Here is an 18679-nt window from a genome sequence, read left to right as displayed (position 1 = left end):
GCTCATGACTTTGTCTCTTGTCTCCCTAACTGATGACTTCTGCTGGACCCTTGCTTTTCTATGGTTAATTCATAGAGCCACCTATCTGAGCATAATCTCTTCTTTCCATGACAATGCTCTTGTCTTCTTTATAGATTGATACTTCTCAGACCCAGAACCTCATTTCCTTGCTATAGTCCTGAAGCAGCCAAGCGTTTTGAAGGAAAGCTTTTAGAAATCTAGATATTTGTACCTGTGTGCCAGTAAAAACTGGAATCCACTTCTCTATTGACACACTGATTCTAAATCATGGATCTGGGGGGAGAGAAGTTAGGATGACAAGCCCTGACGGTTGGTCTAGGGCACCCAACTCCGTTCAACATTTTATCCTGTTATGATTAACATTTTTTTTAAAGATTTTACTTATTTATTTATTTATTTATTTATTTATTTATTTATTTATTTATGAGAGAAAGAGAGCATGAGAGAGAGCGAGAGCATAAGTAGGGGATACAGGCAGAGGGAGAAGCAGGCTCCCCGCTGAGCAGGAAACCCAACGTGAGACTCGATCCCAGGACCCCAGGATCATGACCTGAGCTGAAGGCAGACGCTTAACCGATTGAGCCACCAAGGCACCCCCGATTACCGTTTTCCAAAATCAGTTAATTACCACTAAATATACATGTGTTCTTCCTCTGTCCAAACTCCTCTTCAACTCCCACGAAAAACAAAAACACAATACATGAGCTTCTCCAGTTGCTGAAAATTTACCATAGGAGCCAAGCCTGTGTCTGAAAGTTTCAACTCACCCAATCAGATGAAAGACTGGGGGAAAGGGAAGGCATTTATCAAGTTACACGGAGGGCTCCATCTGTTATCTTAGACCTTTGTTACCCAAGGGACACAAGAGGAGATACTCGAAGGCAGTGTGGAAGAGTTTTATTTTACAGATTCTTAGTCCAAAGATTTCGAATTTGAGAGAAGCAGCAGCAGAAAAGGAGAAAAGTCAAGTAGGTGTGATGAAGAAGCTTCCATCCTGGCATTCTACCGACAAGAACCAGCGTTGAGAGTGAAGGTGCCTCTTCGGCCGGGATCTGTCCGTTCAGCCACTATAATAAATGCAGCCAAAGGGGCAGTCACTTCTCATCAGTCGCAAAGGTCTCGTTTTTGAACCTCACTCTCACAAAAGCCATTTCTCATCATGCCAAACCAACAAAAGAAAGTCATTTTTTGCATGGCTGGGGTGTTAAGCTTTGTGTGCGCCCTCGGATTGGTGACAGCCCTGGGAATACCGTTGTGGATCAAAGCCACCTTCCTCTGCAAAACGGGGGCTCTGCTCGTCAATGCCTCTGGGCAGGAACTGGACAAGTTCATGGGCGAAATGCAGTACGGGCTTTTCCACGGAGAGGGCGTGAGGCAGTGCGGGCTGGGAGCGAGGCCCTTTCGGTTCTCACGTAAGTAACAATTGCATTTGAATTATTTAATACTTTAGGCATACTCTTTCAACTGTTGCAAGGGATTATTTTTAAGAGGCTTGCCCTATTACAGGCCTTTCAAAACAGATGTGAACCTTTTGAAATAAGTCGGTCTTTTCCGAGAGACTTCCTCTTCCTAGTTTTTATTATTTTGTTTTTATTAATTATTTCATTCTGTTTTTATGATGACAACATATAGGTAATGAGCTGCTATGGAATTAAACTTTGAAAGGATAAGCAATTAAATTCTTAAAGATTAATATTTATGCTAGAAATTTCGGTATCTTTTTAAAAGGGGAGGGGCGACCTGGAGAAATAGAAAGATGTAAGAGAGGATCTTCATTGTGTTCTTTAAATAAAGGGGGGGGGATCAGTCTCATGGGTTCCTTAACCAACTCTAGCTGCTTTTCCACCTTGCTCATGACTTTGTACCCTGTCTACCCCTGTATTATCCCTGCTAGGACCTTTCCTGCTGCTAATATTTTTTTTCCTTTTTTAACCAATTTGAATCACTTGGCTAGAGAAATTTAAAATGATCTGCTATGCTAACTGGGAAAGAAATAGATGCCTATTTAGTATAGAAAATCTGCAACTGATTGACCTTCAAATCATGTAGAGAATATGAGACAGATTTTCCTGTTCGATTTTTGTGAAACGGAAGTGTTACCCGCAGTATTTATAACCTGTTTATCTTAAGAAGGGAATTTTTTAAAAATTACCATGTGAATAGGCAACTCATTAAATGAAAATTAATAAGAAGTCATTTGTTATATCTCTCACAACACACATTCAGAAATTATTATTTCAAAAGGGCTGGTTTGGAACAATCTTATGAAGAAACAGCCAGTAAATTACTGCATAAATCACTCTTCAGCAAAGGAGGTTACCAATTGAGGCATTTAAAATGAATTATTATTTTGCCTGGGTATTTTTTTTCTCTAGCATAGGTAGAAAGCTAAATTAATTGAATTTATTATTAACCTATGCAGTGTCTAATTAAATTTCAGTCTGGCCTCTTTCTATTTCTGCAACATTCCTTATATCTTCTTAGCAGTCATTGGACACCAACCTTCACTCACATAGGTTATTAGGTGATATGAATTGTCACAGGGCTCCAAAAAATGCCCACGAATTAGTCTTTAGCTTTTCAAAAAATTATCATCACTAGATTTGATGAAGTGAATACCAACTCTTTTCACTGAATGGCTTTAGTTCATTAAGGTAATAGGGCTGTTAGAGTTGCTTAGCTTTCCTTAGGGGGGAAGAGAACAAAGCAGAATATCACATGATTTGCAACTGTATTAAAAAATAAAAAAGGAAAAAAGATGAGTGAAATGATTTAACCATGAGTCATTGGCAGCTAAAGCGTGAGTAAAGCTTCTCACAAACGAATTTAGACAAAAGCAGGGAACATACAGTGAATTTTCTGGAGCCTTTGCATTTTGTACAGTGAAATAAACTTTACTCATACCACAAGACAGGTTTCAAAATAATATGTTCTCTGAATACTTACTAGACACTAAGCATATTTTGTCTTATTTAATCCTCACACAACTACATTCCTTGGTGGTTCGATGCATGGTTTTTTTATGGCTGTGTCCTCTGCTGGCCCCGTCTGTGATGCGGTTGTTCTAATCACCTGTCCCTCTCTCCCTTTGCTTTTATGAGGACTCAGAGTCAGTGGGGTTTAAACCATACCTTCATCTGTCACAGACTTGCATTTGTCCCCATGATACTCTGAACAATTCCCCCCAGCCTTGTGAAGAAAATCTGACATTTGTTGGTTCTGTGGTGACAGCCTCTCTATAGAACCTCCCTAGATGCTAGACCTATTAAAACCTCATTTATTTCCGTGAGACTCAGCAAAGCAGACTTACAGTATCACTTTTTCTGCCTAAGCATGGAACATGAAAGAAAGTTGGGAAAACTGAATACCTCCAATGGATTCCCTAAAAAGCATAATTCTCATTTAAATGAACAGCTCTCTTGGTGCTAAAAGCTCCCTAACCAATGTGCCTTTAGAACACACCGCACCCTCTAAGTTTACACTCCTGTTGCAAGATAGCTTCATGGTCCATATCTTCCCACTCGAAATGCCATCACCCTGCCAATGATGTTCTAACAGCGTATTCTGGAAGGAAGAGAGCCCTCTGATATTCTTCCTAAGAGAAAGGTATAGCCCCATTAATGTAAGAGAATGAGAGGCCTAAACCTGTCTTCTCAATAAAGGCAAACTTCGAGCGAAATCCAGAGCCCCCAAAGAGCTCGGGGTAGATGATTTTCTGTTTCTTCCAGAGCCCAACTTATGATTAGGGCACAATTCCTTTCCCAGAACTTCCGCCTTTCTCATTTTCCCTTTAGAAAGTTATTAAGCAAACATTTGGATTTTAAGAAACTTTCCAGTGTAGAAGGAATGGAAAAGGCAACTCATCGAAATATCAGTCACTTCTTGACCAGTTTTCTTCACGTTGTTGTGTTATCATCAGTTAATATGAATTTACATTTCAATTCTGTGGGATTGCTAAATGGTTCTTTGCTTAGCAAACTTTTTCATTTAGATCAGTATTGGTCAACGGAAATACAATGCAGACCATAAATGCAAGCCACATTTGAAACTTTAAATGTTCTAGGAGCCATATTAGAAAAAAGAGTAAAGGAACCAAATGAAATTAAGTTTAAGGATACTTTTCTTTAACCCAAGATATCCAGAATACTGTCATTTTAACATGTAGTCAATATAAGATAGGAGATATTTTACTTTTATTTCCCCCAGTGCTTAGTCTTTGAAATCCAGTGTGCATTTTACACTTACAGGCCATCTCAACCCAAACTAGCCACATTTCAAATGCTCACACGCCATTTCAGTGTGGCTAATAGCTATCACAAGGGGACAGTGCAAATTTAGCTAGAGATTTACTCTGAGTAAACTGGGCATTGACAGTGTCCATATCCATATTCTAAATGACTTTTTGCTTGGTTCTGCTGTACAAGTTGATGTGTTATTTTTATGGGCAATGCACATGTCACTTTTAAAACCCAGACATATAGTGTAACATGAGGATAAAGAATGGACTAGAAAAATATTAGGCACTGTTGTCATGTTTGTTCCTATTAAAATGTTCCCTGTTGACCACTCTATCTCTTTTAATTATAACAAGCATCTTCCCTGCCAGCATGCACAGTTATGCTGGGAAAACTTCTGCCTCGTTTACTCTGGCTGATTCTCATCCATTTAGGGGTCAGCGCTTCATTTTCTAGAGGTCACTAGCATTCACACGTAGCACACAATTTCATTCATTATAATGAAGGACTGTTTCCCTTTCAAGGAAACACAACTGGTGGGCTTAATTTTTCCTGATATGTCACCTGTAAAATTTTAATGATGCTGTTTAAATTCTAACTGTAGCCATCAAGAGAAAAACTGCCAGTTTTGAGCTTAGTATGTGTGGGTGGGTTTCTGTTTTGGTGGTTTGAAACACTGCAGAGCATCATCAAATACGATACCCAAGAATCATATGGTATCAATCATTCCTAGATATGCTGATCTATTTATTGCCAAGATAGTTCAATGAGCTGGTAAAAACATATGGAGGGTTTTTTTTTGAAATGTGAAAAATAATATCTAACCAATCGTGTATCACAACTTGCAACTTCAGTCATACTTTTAAAGCATTTTAATTGAGACCTTATGATTGAAAATTTGTTAAAAATCTTAACAGAGATTTAGCCTACTTCATATTTTTAAAAAGCAGACTTTCTTTACCAAATGAGGTACATCACCCAGATTACAGAGAGGATGTTGAAACTATTTGTGTCAGCAAGCAGGTGGCTTCTCAAACAGATTTTGGGATACATCAGTTGGGACTCGGGGTCTCTGCCACCATTCCCGAGAGTCAGCACTGTACCTCCATGGTCTCCAATGAGCGTGACTCCCCCCACCCCTCCCCAGGTGCTCCACTACCCACCATCCTGCACATCCTGCTTCTCTCCTATCACCCCGCCTGCCCATGGCAGAGCTGCAAAGGTCTTTATGTACCCCTTCTGAGAACACTGCCTGTCCCTCCTCCCTTAATGGACGGTCCCGTGGGATGGAAACCTATGGAGTTCACCAGGGAAGACGCCCTGGTGGGAAGAAAGGGGGAAGACAGTTGTACCATTTCACCTCGCTAGTGTGGGTCCTCCTGCCTGTTAGCTCAGGACCCTCTTGTCTGGTCTCACCCATTCCAACAGTCCAGCAAATAGAGATTTTGTTTTCCTTCCATTGGGGAAAAAAAAGTGACTGTGGGATAGAAGATAGTAATGGTTGAGAAACACTAGTGTAAAGGGAAAATCTTCAATTTTTCTTGGCCAAATAATTGTTTCCTGCTTTGTCCTTCCCAGACCTTGATGTTCACTCTATTATTTCAAATCACCTTGGATTATAAGTATTTGAGAATGTGTATATCTCTGCAAGGAGATCCTGAGCCATCAGAAGGCAGGGGCTGGGTATTCTTCATTCCCAAACTCCCTCAAGCAGACCTAGCACAGTGCAGCTTACAAAAAGGTGCTTGATAAATGTTTGGTAAACAGACACGATTGAGATTAAGTAACCTGAGTTTGAGGCAGGTCTGTGTCACTCACTGGGGATTAGATTTGGAGCAAATCACATTTCATTGGTTTTCAGTTCTTGCATCTGTAAAATGGGAGATGAAACTGGGTGATTTCTAACATCTCTTCTAGTTCAGACACTTTATGATCTATGTAATGAGGGGCTGGCTGTTCTAGACAAGGTCCTTCCAGCTTTAAAACTGCTTGACCCTTCTACTCTGTCGCTTGAAGCCTAGGCTGACAGATTCCAGCCACTATCGTCGGAAGTGGTGAGTTTTGTGCGCCTTTACTCTTTGGCCCTCAAAGTCCATGATTTTTACAGTATTCTGAAATACCTACCATTTATCAGGACCCAAATGAATTTTGTTATCACGGTGAATGCTTCTCTTCCTCCCCGTCAAAATCCTTTACTATTTGTGTGGGAAACGGCAGGTTAAAGGAGGAGAAAATGATTTGGGATTCTAGGGAGGTGGGTTAGCGGGTTGCAGAGAGTAGGAGCAGCTATTAACACCCACACGGTCTTTATGGCATTATTGAGAAAGCCTGAAGGAAGGTCAAAATACAGTGAGAGGCTGACCTCCCACTTCCTCCAACTTTTCCTGGAAACTTCTCTTCCATCTTCACTGGAAAAACTCCTCTTCCTTGCATTTGATTTCCTCATAATGGCAACACATTAGGAATGAGCAGTATGTTTAACACTCTCTGGCTTTTCTTCACCCAAAGGAGGAACTGAGCAGACATCATTCTCAAATTCATGAGAAATATCATCCAGGAAAAGACAGATCTCCTTCCTCCCTAACAACTGCTTCTAGTACCCTTACCAGGAAAAATCCCTCACAGAATCAGCCTCACTTGACGATTACAGTTTTGCATACATGTGTGCACACACGCATGTTCACGCACACACATACACACTCAAGCACACACCTTCCTTTCCTTCAAATCACTCTTCACCCTAGTGGTCAGTAAAGTCACTGACCTGGGCTCACCAGAGACATGAAGGGGGGCTTCTGGAACGTAACCCTGATGTGTATGAACTTCACCTGTTGGAGGAGGACTCCAAATCATTCTTACAATTCATTGCTGTGCTTTCTCTTCTAATCTCCGAGGGTAACTTATCTTCCCCAAGGATGTTCAGACACCTCCGAAGAAAAAATACTTATTTCAGCTGCCCGCTTCCTGGGTGCCTCTGAGGTGCCAGGCACGGTGCATAGATCATCTCCAGCCCTTATATGAGAGGTGTTATGATGCTATTCCTCTTGAACTAAAATGGAAAATGTAAACTCTGAAAGGTCACAAATTTCTCAAAGTCACAGATCGAGTAGGTAGCCAACCTGAGACTGAAATTCAGACGCATAGGATATTGGCCACATCTGTCTCCTTACCACAAGCAAAAAGGACACAAAGGAATGAAGAAAATATAAGAGTACACTTGAGTTTCACCCGCCAGTTAAACAATGATGTCGGTACTTCACAACAGCTGGATCTCATATACCCGTGTGATGATACTTGGCCGTAGCACTTGAATTCATTCACTGCCTCTTTATCTCATATTTCGGTGGCCCTGATGTCTAAGCCCTAATCTTTGACCTTTGGAAGGTAAAATCGTCAAGTCAAAGCCTGTTTAATAATCTAGGCTGAAAAAAAAAGAATCTAGGTTGAGCAGGTCACATGCTTATGGCTAATCTTTGGGTTATGTCATCATATCACCTTGATGTTGACAATTTATGCCGAAAGAAGAGATAACTGATTGCGCATGTGGCTAGCTGATGTAAGCTCACTGCCAATGAAAATCTTCATGGTATGATCTTCAAAGTTAGTGACTTGGACTGCAACCATTATTTTGCCACAGCAATGACCCAAATGGCAGGTTCTTTCCTGTGGTGTCATGAACGGTTTCAAAACAGGCAGGGACAAAAAGAAAAGCAGGTACACAGCATTCACTTCACTTTAAAATCTGGCGTTTTATGAGGGGCCAATGGGTTAGAATTAGAGCGTAAGTTAAAATCTCATTTTGTTTGTTTATTTATTTATTTTTAAGATTTTACTTATTATTTACTGGACAGAGAGAGAAATAGCGAGAGCAGGAACACAAGCAGGGGGAGTGGGAGAGGGAGAAGCAGGCTTCCCGAGGAGCAGGGGGCCCGATGCGGGGCTCCATCCCAGGACCCTGGGATCATGACCTGAGCTGAAGGCAGACCCTTAATGACTGAGCCACCCAGGAGCCCCCCATTTTAAAAAAGCGAAAAATAAAAGCTCATTTTTATCTCTGAAGTAGATCGGGGCTTCATAAAGTTAAAGACTTAAAAAAAAGTATTTAAATTAAACCATGAGAAATTCACCTTTCAATCCAGTCATGCACGGAACTACCCAGACTGGTTGTGAGATGATACACTTTTATTCCAGGTATGATAGAGCTAATAGCAAACTGTACCTGGCAGACTAATTTATGCAGGATTCGTATTTCGCTCCCTCTCAGCATGTTATAACTGTAGCAAAGCCATTCTCAGGAGTTATCACCCCAACCTAATCATACCCTATGGATTTGGAGCAGTTAAATGGGTTCTGTTATCAGAGACACATATGCACCAAAGCAGCATCGTCCCTCAGCCACCATGGGTGATTAAGACTCACTGGTGGGGCTGCCTCTGAATTGGGTTGAGTCAGGTAGCTGTACTTCAGCTGAGAGAAATTCGGGCAAGGTATTGCAAAATGGTATTTTAAATGGTTCTATCTTACCATCAGGTCCCTTCCTCTGAAGTGCTGGGGTCATGGATTTCCTTCTCCCTGACCATGCAGCCATCTGAAGGAAGCCCGGCTCAATACCTGGGTGTTGATGGCGGATATTAAAGGAGGTGAACTCACTGAGCTTATGTCAGCGAATGGCTTTCCCTGGATTTTCATAATGACTGGCTGCAGATGGGCTGAGGGCAAAGTCAGATCAAGAGCATTTCTGTAAGAAGAAAGAAATGTTCCCTCTTGTTCCCTTTCAAGAAAATGAATCACTGAGCACCAAGGGGCCAAATGTAACTTCTCTTTTTACACACCTTTTATGTGGAGAAGGACAAGTTGAGAAGGCAAACAGAACCTTTGCAGACACCATATGGCTTTAATCTAGTAAGAGGTTGCTGCACCATTGTGACATCATTATCAGAGGCTGTCTTCATTCTGAGGGCTTCACAGATGCTGTTACCTGCATTTTACATCCGGCCAGAGGAAACGAAAGGGTTGATGAAACCTACACCATCAGGTCAGCAGTCCATAACCCTGGCTGCACTTTAGAATCACTTGGAGAGTCTTTAAAACTACGGATGCCAAGGCTGCATCCCAGGCCAATGGAACCAGACTCTTTGGAGGTGAGGCCTGAGGATTGGAATGGTTTAGAAGCTCCCAGGGAGATTCTAATGTATATCCAAGGCTAAGAACTACTGAGGTGGATGGTGGCCAAGACAGGCGGGAGCAGGTGAGAAGTCCAGAGCCCTCCACATTAGGGAAGGGCAAGACCACCAGAAGGAAGGCAGAGAGGAACAGTGGTATTTAGCACTGTTTCCACTCAGGTGGGAGGTTTGGGGATCCTTAGCTTCTACTCCTTGAGCTGCATATTTCCATGAAGGCTCTCACACTTTCCCTACACCCTCCTGGCCTCAGAGGGAATGAGAGATCGGATTGAGGAATTTGAGTAAGAAACAGCATACTTGGCTCTCAGCCCTAGAGCCTTCCCCTCTTTCCAAGTCTGCCCACCAGGTATAGGAGCCTGCTTTCCACCTGGTCAGGATAAGGGAGCCAGGTGTCCAGCCCCGCCTGTCACTGGGTGGGTGAGGCTGCCTAATTCAACAGAACTTGGTGGAAGATCTAAGCCACATTCTTCAGCACTTTATCATAAATAAAACTAACATTTTGACCTTCACCTGCCTGTCTCCTGTGGAAGGGCTCTGATCCTTCCAAAGAAACTATCAGGAGTTCTCTTTAGAGGTGTGCCATCAGCCTAAAAGTCATTTAAGTCATTATACAGAGAATGTCCAAGAAATTGCACAAGGGAAATAGAAATGAGAAAGAGAGCAATATATCAGATGCTGAGGAAAGTGCGTGACAGGTACCAAAGAAGTAATTAGCTATAAATCTAAGGTTCCTGGATTATTTACAGGAATAGTCACCCACCTGGTCAGGGAAAGAAAAAAAAGGTAAAAGTTTGAGCTACCAGATAGACAGTTTGCCCGAATTCCATGTATCTAGCGACTCCTATGGGGGGAAGGGAGTCTTTGGTCTCAATGTACAGGTAAGTGCTCTGACCACCTGTGAGCCAAAGAGCTCCCTCCCACCCCCAATGACCGATCATGAGATTTAAAAATGCAGACACTCTCACAGCATTGGGTTCTTCTATCTCCCACTCCTCTTGGTGAAAATACAACTGCCCTGCCATTCTTATCATGTTAGAAAAATATTTAAACAGTTACTTACAATGTACATAGAGCATCCACATAAATGATTCCACTTGTCTCCCTTGAAAATTCTGTGACTTATTTCTGTCACTACTCACATTTACACATAAGAGACTTGAGGTATACAGAGGCCCACATGAGCAGTAAATGGCAAAATCAGATTAATCCCCAACTTTCCTAACTCCAGAAGCTATGCTTTTTTTCAACCTGCCATGCTGCCTTTCAGTTAATGCCTGGCTATTTGTCTCTCTTCCCACCAGCTCCTCCATCCTTCTTGCTTTGGTGTTGCATGATATTCTAACTACCTAATACTCTTGGTTAATGCCTCAATACAGGTTTAGATTGGATTTACTAAATTCCTGTTGAAGAGCTGTAGGATAAAAGATAGGATTGTTAGACTGGAATCAGTAATGGCTAAAAAGGAGAACAAAGTTTCAGGATAAAATATAGCAGAGGAACCCAGCAGTTAGAAATAAATTGTAAGGCAACTGAAATGAAAGCCATACATTTAGAGATCTCAAATAAAACATGGATTAATGGCAAGTAATAAAGGAACATACTTAGTTTGTAAAAACAAATGGTTCTTTATCTTATTCTTATTACTCTCCAATGATCTATTGAAAACAGCATGACTTTACATGTAAGACACAAATTCTTTGTAAGTTAGACTCTATGTGCCCCCCCCCCCCCCGGAGTTGGGGGGGGAAATCACTGGGGCCTAAGCATTCTAGACTCGGGAGCTATGAAGGGAAAGGAGAGAGGATGCTTATTCACAATGAAGAATCTGGCCAAAGTGTTTTTAAGCGATTGACAATTTGTAAAAGCGCACAGGCACATCAGTCAAGACGGACTACGTTATGTTTTAGTAACAAGTACGTTCATACCGCTCCGGTGAATCAGCAAAGATTGATCTCTTGCTCACAGTACATGTTCATCAGAAATCAGCTGAAGGTCCATTCCAGGACGCAGCCACCATCTGGAATGTCACCAGTTATTAGAACAGGGGGCACCTCTCCCCGCAGCGCTCACCAGGCCGCCGTGGTGGCGGCCGGCTTGCCCTCGGCCCCGCGCCCCTCATGCTCACGCGCACCCGCAGGCGCGGGCCCGCAGCGGCGGCCGGCCCCCCCCCCCCGGGGGGAGGGGGAGGGGAGGGCCGGCCTCTCCGAGAAGGGGGAGGGTTCAAGGCTTCGGGCGGGGTGGGGGGGGGGGAACGACAATGAGATAAAAGCCACCATTACCACAAAAAAAAAAAAAAAAAAAAAAGTCTCTTACGGAGTCTCTTACTCTAGCAACTAAATCCTCTGACCCAGAACAGACACGTGCCACTTCCATTTATACTTTATTATTCCACAGCCGTGTCTAACTTCAAAGGGGCCAGGATGTGCAATCCTATCAGGAGCCCAGAATGGGGAAGAACCAGAATTGTAGATGGCTGGAGAGCACTAATTACTATCACAATTATTGTTTTTATCCAGAAAGCTCCAACAAGGAGAATTGTTCTTGGTCAGGGCAAGGCACAGGGGAATTGGAAGAGAGTCCTTAAGAATTAGATTTCACTAGATTGAAGAAGCCATTCTGAACAAAGGAATAGCATGAGCAAAGTTATGAAGAGCCTACTGTGGCCGGAGTACAGAGGATGTTAGAGAAAGGAGCAGAAAGGTAAGGCTAGGGAGGAAGTCAGTGATCAGAATGGGAGAGACTTTGTTGTTGCAAGGCAGTGAATTTGATCTTGTAGGCAATGGGAAGCCGCTGGAGGGTGTTAAGTGGGTTGGTGACAAGGCAGAAGATGGATTGGAAGATGACCAAAAGAGAGGTGAAGAGGCCAGTCAAGAGGCTCCTCCATCCAGTAGGTGGTGGCCCAAACCAGAGCATTGCCAGAGGGCTGTAAAGGGGGGGAAATATCTCCAAAATAATGAGATGCAAAAAAACAACAGAACATAGTGACATGAGGTGAGCCCCAGGTTTCTGCAGGACAGAGAGCTATAGCAATTCACTGAGATAAATACAGAAGGAGAAAGTTTAGAGGGAAGACGAAATTCTTTTTGGTCATGTTTAGTGAGGTCCACTTATAGGCCAGCAACAAGTGACATCCATCAGTTGCGCAAATTTGGAGGTCATGGGAGTGGCCTGGGGTCAAGGTAGAGAAGAGATGTCAGCAGATTAGCGGCGGTACTGGGAGCTACAGTGGAAGGAGAGGTTTCACAGGGAGGGGAATCAAATGAGAAGGTGAACAAAGTGGGTTCAAAAAAACACCAATACTTACAGCTTGAGGAAGAGGGACTGGCAAAGCAGGCTGAGAAGGGATGGTCAGTGAGCTGTAGGGGAACCAGCAGAGGGGAAACCAAGGGAGGAGAAACTTTCAAAAGGAAGTAATGGTCAGCAGTCCCAAACACCACAGAGGTGTCAAATAAGAGAAAGTGAAAATAGTCCTTTGAATTTTAACACCACAAGGTCACGGGGGACATTTTCTTTTCTTTATTTATTTTTTCTTTTTTAAAATTTTTTATTGTTACGTTAATCCCCATACATTACATCATTAGTTTTTGATGCAGTGTTCCATGATTCATTGTTTGTGCATAACACCCAGTGCTCCATGCAGAACGTGCCCTCTTTAATACCCATCACCAGGCTAACCCATCCCCCCACCCCCTCCCCTCTAGAACCCTCAGTTTGTTTCTCAGAGTCCATCGTCTCTCATGGCTCTTCTCCCCCTCCGCTTACGGGGGACATTTTCTAAGGCAGTCCTGATAGAGTGGTGGGGAAGAGAGGTCCTTGTAGGAGCTGAGGAGGGAATGGAAGACCAGGACTCAGAGCAAGGGCTGTGGTCAGGCTCCTAGAGGAGTGCCATGGCCGGGCATATATGTGCACACACACTGTGTGTGTGCGTGTGTGCGTGCGTGCGTGTACGCATGTGTGCGTGCGTGCGCGTGTGTGTACGCGTGTGTGTGCGTCCATGGGTATGTTCACGATGACAGGGTCTGGAGTGTGATTCTATCCTGAGAGGATAAAGCAGTAGGGAGGAAAATGCTGAGGACAGACCAAGGAAGTAAGTAATGGGTTGAGAAGGGACCCTGTGAGGTAGAAAAGGATGAGTCTGGCAGCACAGGCAGAAGGCCAGACAGTGGACAGGAAGGAAGAAATTTCACTAAGATTAGAGGGAAGGTTGGGCACGAACCAAAGAAAGCATGGCAATGGGGAACTGCAAGGTGAAGGAATTCCCTTGATGGCCTCTGTTTTCTTTGAAATGGAAGAGTCCCATTCACTGGGTGTTTTCAGGCCTTCTGTAAGCTAGGCACACAAACTGAGGGAAATGGAGGGAGGGGTGTGATAGGTGCTTAAGAATGGGGGAGGACTGGAATATCTGACAAGGCACAGAAGAGGGAAAGCCTGGAGAAGACTTGGCAGAATGGCTGGGGGTTGCAGTAGACCAGAGATCAGAGGCCCAAGTTGGAATGGGGGCACAGAGGCAAGGAACATAGCCCAAAGGATAGAACCCCCCACCAAATGATTGCAGGAGGGTAAATTTCCTACGGAGAGCTCCCCTGGGACTGCTTTTGCACTCTGAGCTATTCGCTTATGCCTTACCCAGCTGTGTTTTGTAATAGCAGACTGCAGTAATGAGGGTCTGACCGCCTTTCTCTGTACACTGGGGCTAGTTATGCAATGTGGATTTCCTGTCCCCCCGCCCCATCTCCTGTGACAGGTGCCTTCTATTCTGCTATTAGGAGAGTGACCTCAATGACTAGTTGCTTCTAGTTTTCTGTTTCTGATTAGATATCTTGTCAGAAATCTCTGCCTGCAGACTGCAGGGAAGAGAAATTGAGCTTTGAACCAGTAGTTTAATATGTATGTTACAAAATATAACTCACCTTCTTTAGGTTACATTGTATCAATATATGTACAGCATTCTTTTAGAAAGCACTCTGATCCAAGTAACTCTGTTCCTGGAAGTTCATCCAGAAAAGCTAGTCCTGCCCACCATCTACCCCCCAGAATAAGAAAGAAGGAATGTGCCTGAAGATGTTCGTTACAGCATTAGCCAGAATACTGAAGCAATGAAAGACAACCTGACAGACAGCAGTGCATCAGTTTGATGGAAAATCCATATTGTTACCTACATGAATTAGGAAGGCAACATGGAAAATGCTTATATTCTGAATGAGAAGTACAGAATATGACCTCAAAACCGCATTATTATTATAATATCGGAAACAAACATTAAGATGGACACAGATTTGAAACAAATAAAAATAAAGGAAAATCTTGCTTTTATATTGGTAGGATTGTGGGTGAAATTTTTATCTTAATTTCCATTTCATTGTTATAATGTTGTTCATTTATTTTTAAAAATTCCTTTATGAACAGTTGAACATTTGAACAGAAACACAGTGAGGAGTAAGTCCATCTTCTCCTAATCCTCCTGCCCTGCTAACAAAAAAGAGCTTTGTCATGGTCAGGGTTGAGATGAATTCTTTCACAAATCCCAAACTTTAAACCCAGTTATTAAACAGCCATCATTTTCCATGTAACAGGTTGACAATCCCCCAAATATGTTGGATTAAAATTTTTCTTTTAATAAAGAGATTTGAAATTCTATTCTGGTTACCAACCAGGTCTTTCAGCTTCTTAAAAAAAAAAAAAAAAGTTCCCTATTATCCCTCTGGTGACTACTCTATTTTATCTCCATTGCCCCAGATTCTCTCCAAAAACTCTCTCAATCCAGTTTCTATTACCATCAGCAGCTTACATCAAGGTCAACAGTGACTGCTCGACTCTGTGGACAAGTTCAGGTTCTTAACCAAAAAATTCCCATCACACTTAAAGCTGCCAAGCCCCCTCTTTTTCTCCCCTGGCCCTGGGGTCACCAAATGGACTGTCTGCTCCTCTTCCTTCTCTTTTTGCCTTTGTGGTCCTAATTCCCTTAGTATAAACCACTGACTTCTACCAAGAAACCCTAGACCTGCTGACCACATCAGGCTCCATCCCTGCATCCTACTCCAAGCAAAATGTATCCATCCAACATATATGTATCCCACAGCTACATCATGGATCCTCAATGGCTGCCATAATCCCCCTAAGGGGATGAAAATTGTTTCTTGGCAGGGGGAGAAAAAAAAAACCTTATTCTTTAAAAAGCGTGTATGTGTATAAAGCACAATATAAATACAATACAGAAATTAATACACAATATACCTGTGGTATTAAAATTTCATTGGGAAAGGGTGATTAGAAGTGTCTAAAAAGACTCCTGGGGTGAGGAGCCATAATGAAAAAAAAAAGTTGAGAAATACTGATCTACACTGTGCCAGGCATTCTTAGGTGCTAGGAATACAGCAGTGAATAAAACAGACCAACAAACAAGTCATGAGAGAAACAGGTAAAAATATAGATTTGGTCAGGTGGTAATAATTGCTAAGGAGAAAAGTAAAAGCAAGGAAAGGGGTTGGAGAGGTGACTGGGCAGGGGGTGACAACTTGAAATAAAGTGGTTAAAGAAGGCCCCCCTGACAAAGTGGCATTTAAGTCAAGCTGTGGAGGTGAGGGAGAAAGCCATGAGGATATCAGAGGAACATCCAGGCGAGGGAACACTATGTGCAAAGGCCCTGAGGTAGAAACGCTTCAGGCATGATTGAAGTACAGGAAGGAGGCCAGTGGCTAGAGCACACTGTTCAAGGAAATGGGTAGCAGATGTAGTCAGAGGTCTGACAAGGAGTCCAACCACATAGGTCCATTGTAATGAGTTGGCTTGTACTCGGAGTAGAATCCCCTGGAAGGGTTTAAGCAAGGGACTTACATACACCAATTCATTGATTAAAGATCCCTCTGGCTGCTGGGCTGAGAGTAGACTGTAAGAAGGAGGGGTGGAAGCGGAGACCAGTTAGGAAGCCCTTGCTGTCCTCTGAGTGAGAGATGACGGTGGCTTAGACTGGGATGGAGCAGAGGAGATGGAGAGAAGTGGTCAGATTTTGAAGGTCGTGCCAACAGGTTTTCCTGATGGATTCAACATGAAATAGAGTAAAAATCAAGGATGAGGCCAAGGAAGAATGGAGCTGCCAGCAGCTGAGGTGAAGAAGGCTGAAGGAAGCAAGTGTGAGAAATGGAACACTATGGGTGCGGTTTGGGACACCATGCGATGCCTATTTCATATGCCAGGCAAGATGTTCAGTAGGAAGTTGAGGATTTACAAGTGTGGGATTTAAGGGGAAATCCAGGCTGGAGATATCGCTTTGTAAGTGTTTCTAGTAAAAGCCATGCTACTGGATAGAGCACCAAGGAAGGGAGTGAAGAGGCAGAAAAGGTCCAAGAAAGGAGTCATCCCTAGAGAACTCAGAGAGGAGGATGAATCAACAAAGCAGATCAAGATCGTAGCCAGTGAGGTAGCAGAAGCCGGAGAGTGTCGTGTCGGGGAGCCGGGGGAAGGAAGCGTTTGCCAGGAGGAGGCAGTGAGCCATTGTGCCAAATGTAGCCCAGGGAAGATGGGGACAAAGATTGACTGTCGGGTTTGGCAGCTGGAAGCTCTTCGGTGCCTTGGGAAATGTAGTTATCAGGGCAAGTGCGTTCAAGAGAGAAAGTGGAGGGAGGGAGGAGACTCCGAGAATACAGCCAACTCCCGGAGGGGTTTTGCTCTAAGGGAAATAGAAAAAAAGGAATAATAGCTAGGGGGCTTAAGTGAGATTTTTTTTTTTTTTAAGATTTTATTTATTTGTGTTTAGAGAGAGCGCGAGAGAGCGCACATGGGCTGGGGGAGGAGCAGAGGGAGAGGGACAAGCAGACTCCGTGCTGGGACAAGCAGGGAGCTGGATGCAGGGCTCAATCTCACCACCCTGAGATCATGACCTGAGCCGAAATCAAGAGTCGGACACTTAACCGACTGAGCCACCCAGGCACCCTGATATATATATATAATTATGTTTTTTTAAGATGAGAAAATGACAGCATATTACTTGTGCGCTGACGGGACTGATCCAAAGAGAGGGGGAAGTGGAACTGGCCGAGAGAGAATGCCTCAGCAGTGTCTCTGAGGAGGTGAGAAGGGGCGGCCATGGGCAGTGGTGGAACTGGCCCTCGGAAGGGGCACACGGTAGAGACTTCTGAGCACCTACCCTGTGCTAAGTACTCAGACGCTGAGGTCACGGAGTCCTCACACATTTGAGAGAAAGGTAGAATTTCCTTTTCAGATAAGGAAGTCAAGGTTTAGGGAGTTCACAGACTTAGAAAAGGAGCTGAAGTGTGAATCTCCTCTGATTTCAGAAGCCTGGTCCCTTCCCAGGCTGCCCCAAGGAACACCTTCATTTGACAGAGAGAAACAGGGACCCTTTGACCTGCTCCAGGGCACACGGTGGACTAGAGCCTGGCGCTTGGCTCTTGGCCCTCTGCTCCTTTCTTCTCTCTTACGGAGCTCGTCCTCCTCCATGCCAAATGGTCGCTTTGGCTGAGGGTCTTGTTCACGTCTGGAAGAGCCTCCTCAGTCCAGACCTTATCTTCCCGCTCCTTTTTTTGGTTTTAGTCAGGTTTATTGCGGTAAAATTACATACAGTAAAACTCACCATTTTTAAGTGTACAGGTCTATAAAATTTTGACAAATACATAAAGGCATGGAAATACCACCACAATCAAGATACAGAATACTTCCATCACCCTCAAAATTTCCCCTGTGCCCCTTTGGTGGTCTATCTCCTCCCTCCCTGCCAACCTGGAGCAAAAACTTACCTGTTTTCTGTCATTATTTTCCAGATGCCATATGGATGGAATCCTACAACATACAACCTTTTGAGTGTAATTCATTTCAGTTAGCATAATGCACTTCAGCTCCATCCACATTATCGTATGCATCAATGGTCTGTTCCTTTTTGTTACTGAGAAGTATGTTATCTTATAGATGGGCCCAGGCTTGTTTATCCATTCACCATTGATGGATATTTAAGATGTCTCCAATTTTTGGCAAATATGAATAAAGCCACTGTAAACATTTGCATACAGATTTTTGTGGACATATGTTTTTAACTCTCTTAGGTAAATATCTAGAAATGGAGTTGCTGGGTCATATGTTAAGTCTACGTTCAGTTTTTTTAAGAACAGAAACAATTGGATATCCATATGCAAAAACAAAAATTAACCTTGGCCATATAAAAAAAATAAATCAAAACGGATCACGGACTTAAATGTGAACCTAAAACTAAAAAATGCCTAGAAAAACATA

At 43.2% G+C, this 18679-nt stretch overlaps 1 protein-coding gene across 2 annotated transcripts in view; it reads left to right on the top strand.

The window, feature by feature from the left end:
• The first annotated feature begins 1180 nt into the window (after nt 1-1180).
• CLRN1 (clarin 1) overlaps nt 1181-18679 on the top strand; it is a 35129-nt gene continuing 17630 nt past the window's right edge. For both annotated transcript variants that reach the window (XM_027586290.1, XM_027586291.1), the window contains exon 1: nt 1181-1433. In XM_027586290.1, coding sequence (XP_027442091.1) covers nt 1181-1433 — 253 coding nt within the window. The remainder of the gene's footprint in view (nt 1434-18679) is intronic.

Source organism: Zalophus californianus, chromosome 1, assembly GCF_009762305.2.
Source record: "Zalophus californianus isolate mZalCal1 chromosome 1, mZalCal1.pri.v2, whole genome shotgun sequence".
NCBI classification, from domain to species: Eukaryota; Metazoa; Chordata; class Mammalia; order Carnivora; family Otariidae; genus Zalophus; species Zalophus californianus.
This window is presented reverse-complemented; position numbering and strand designations above follow the sequence as displayed.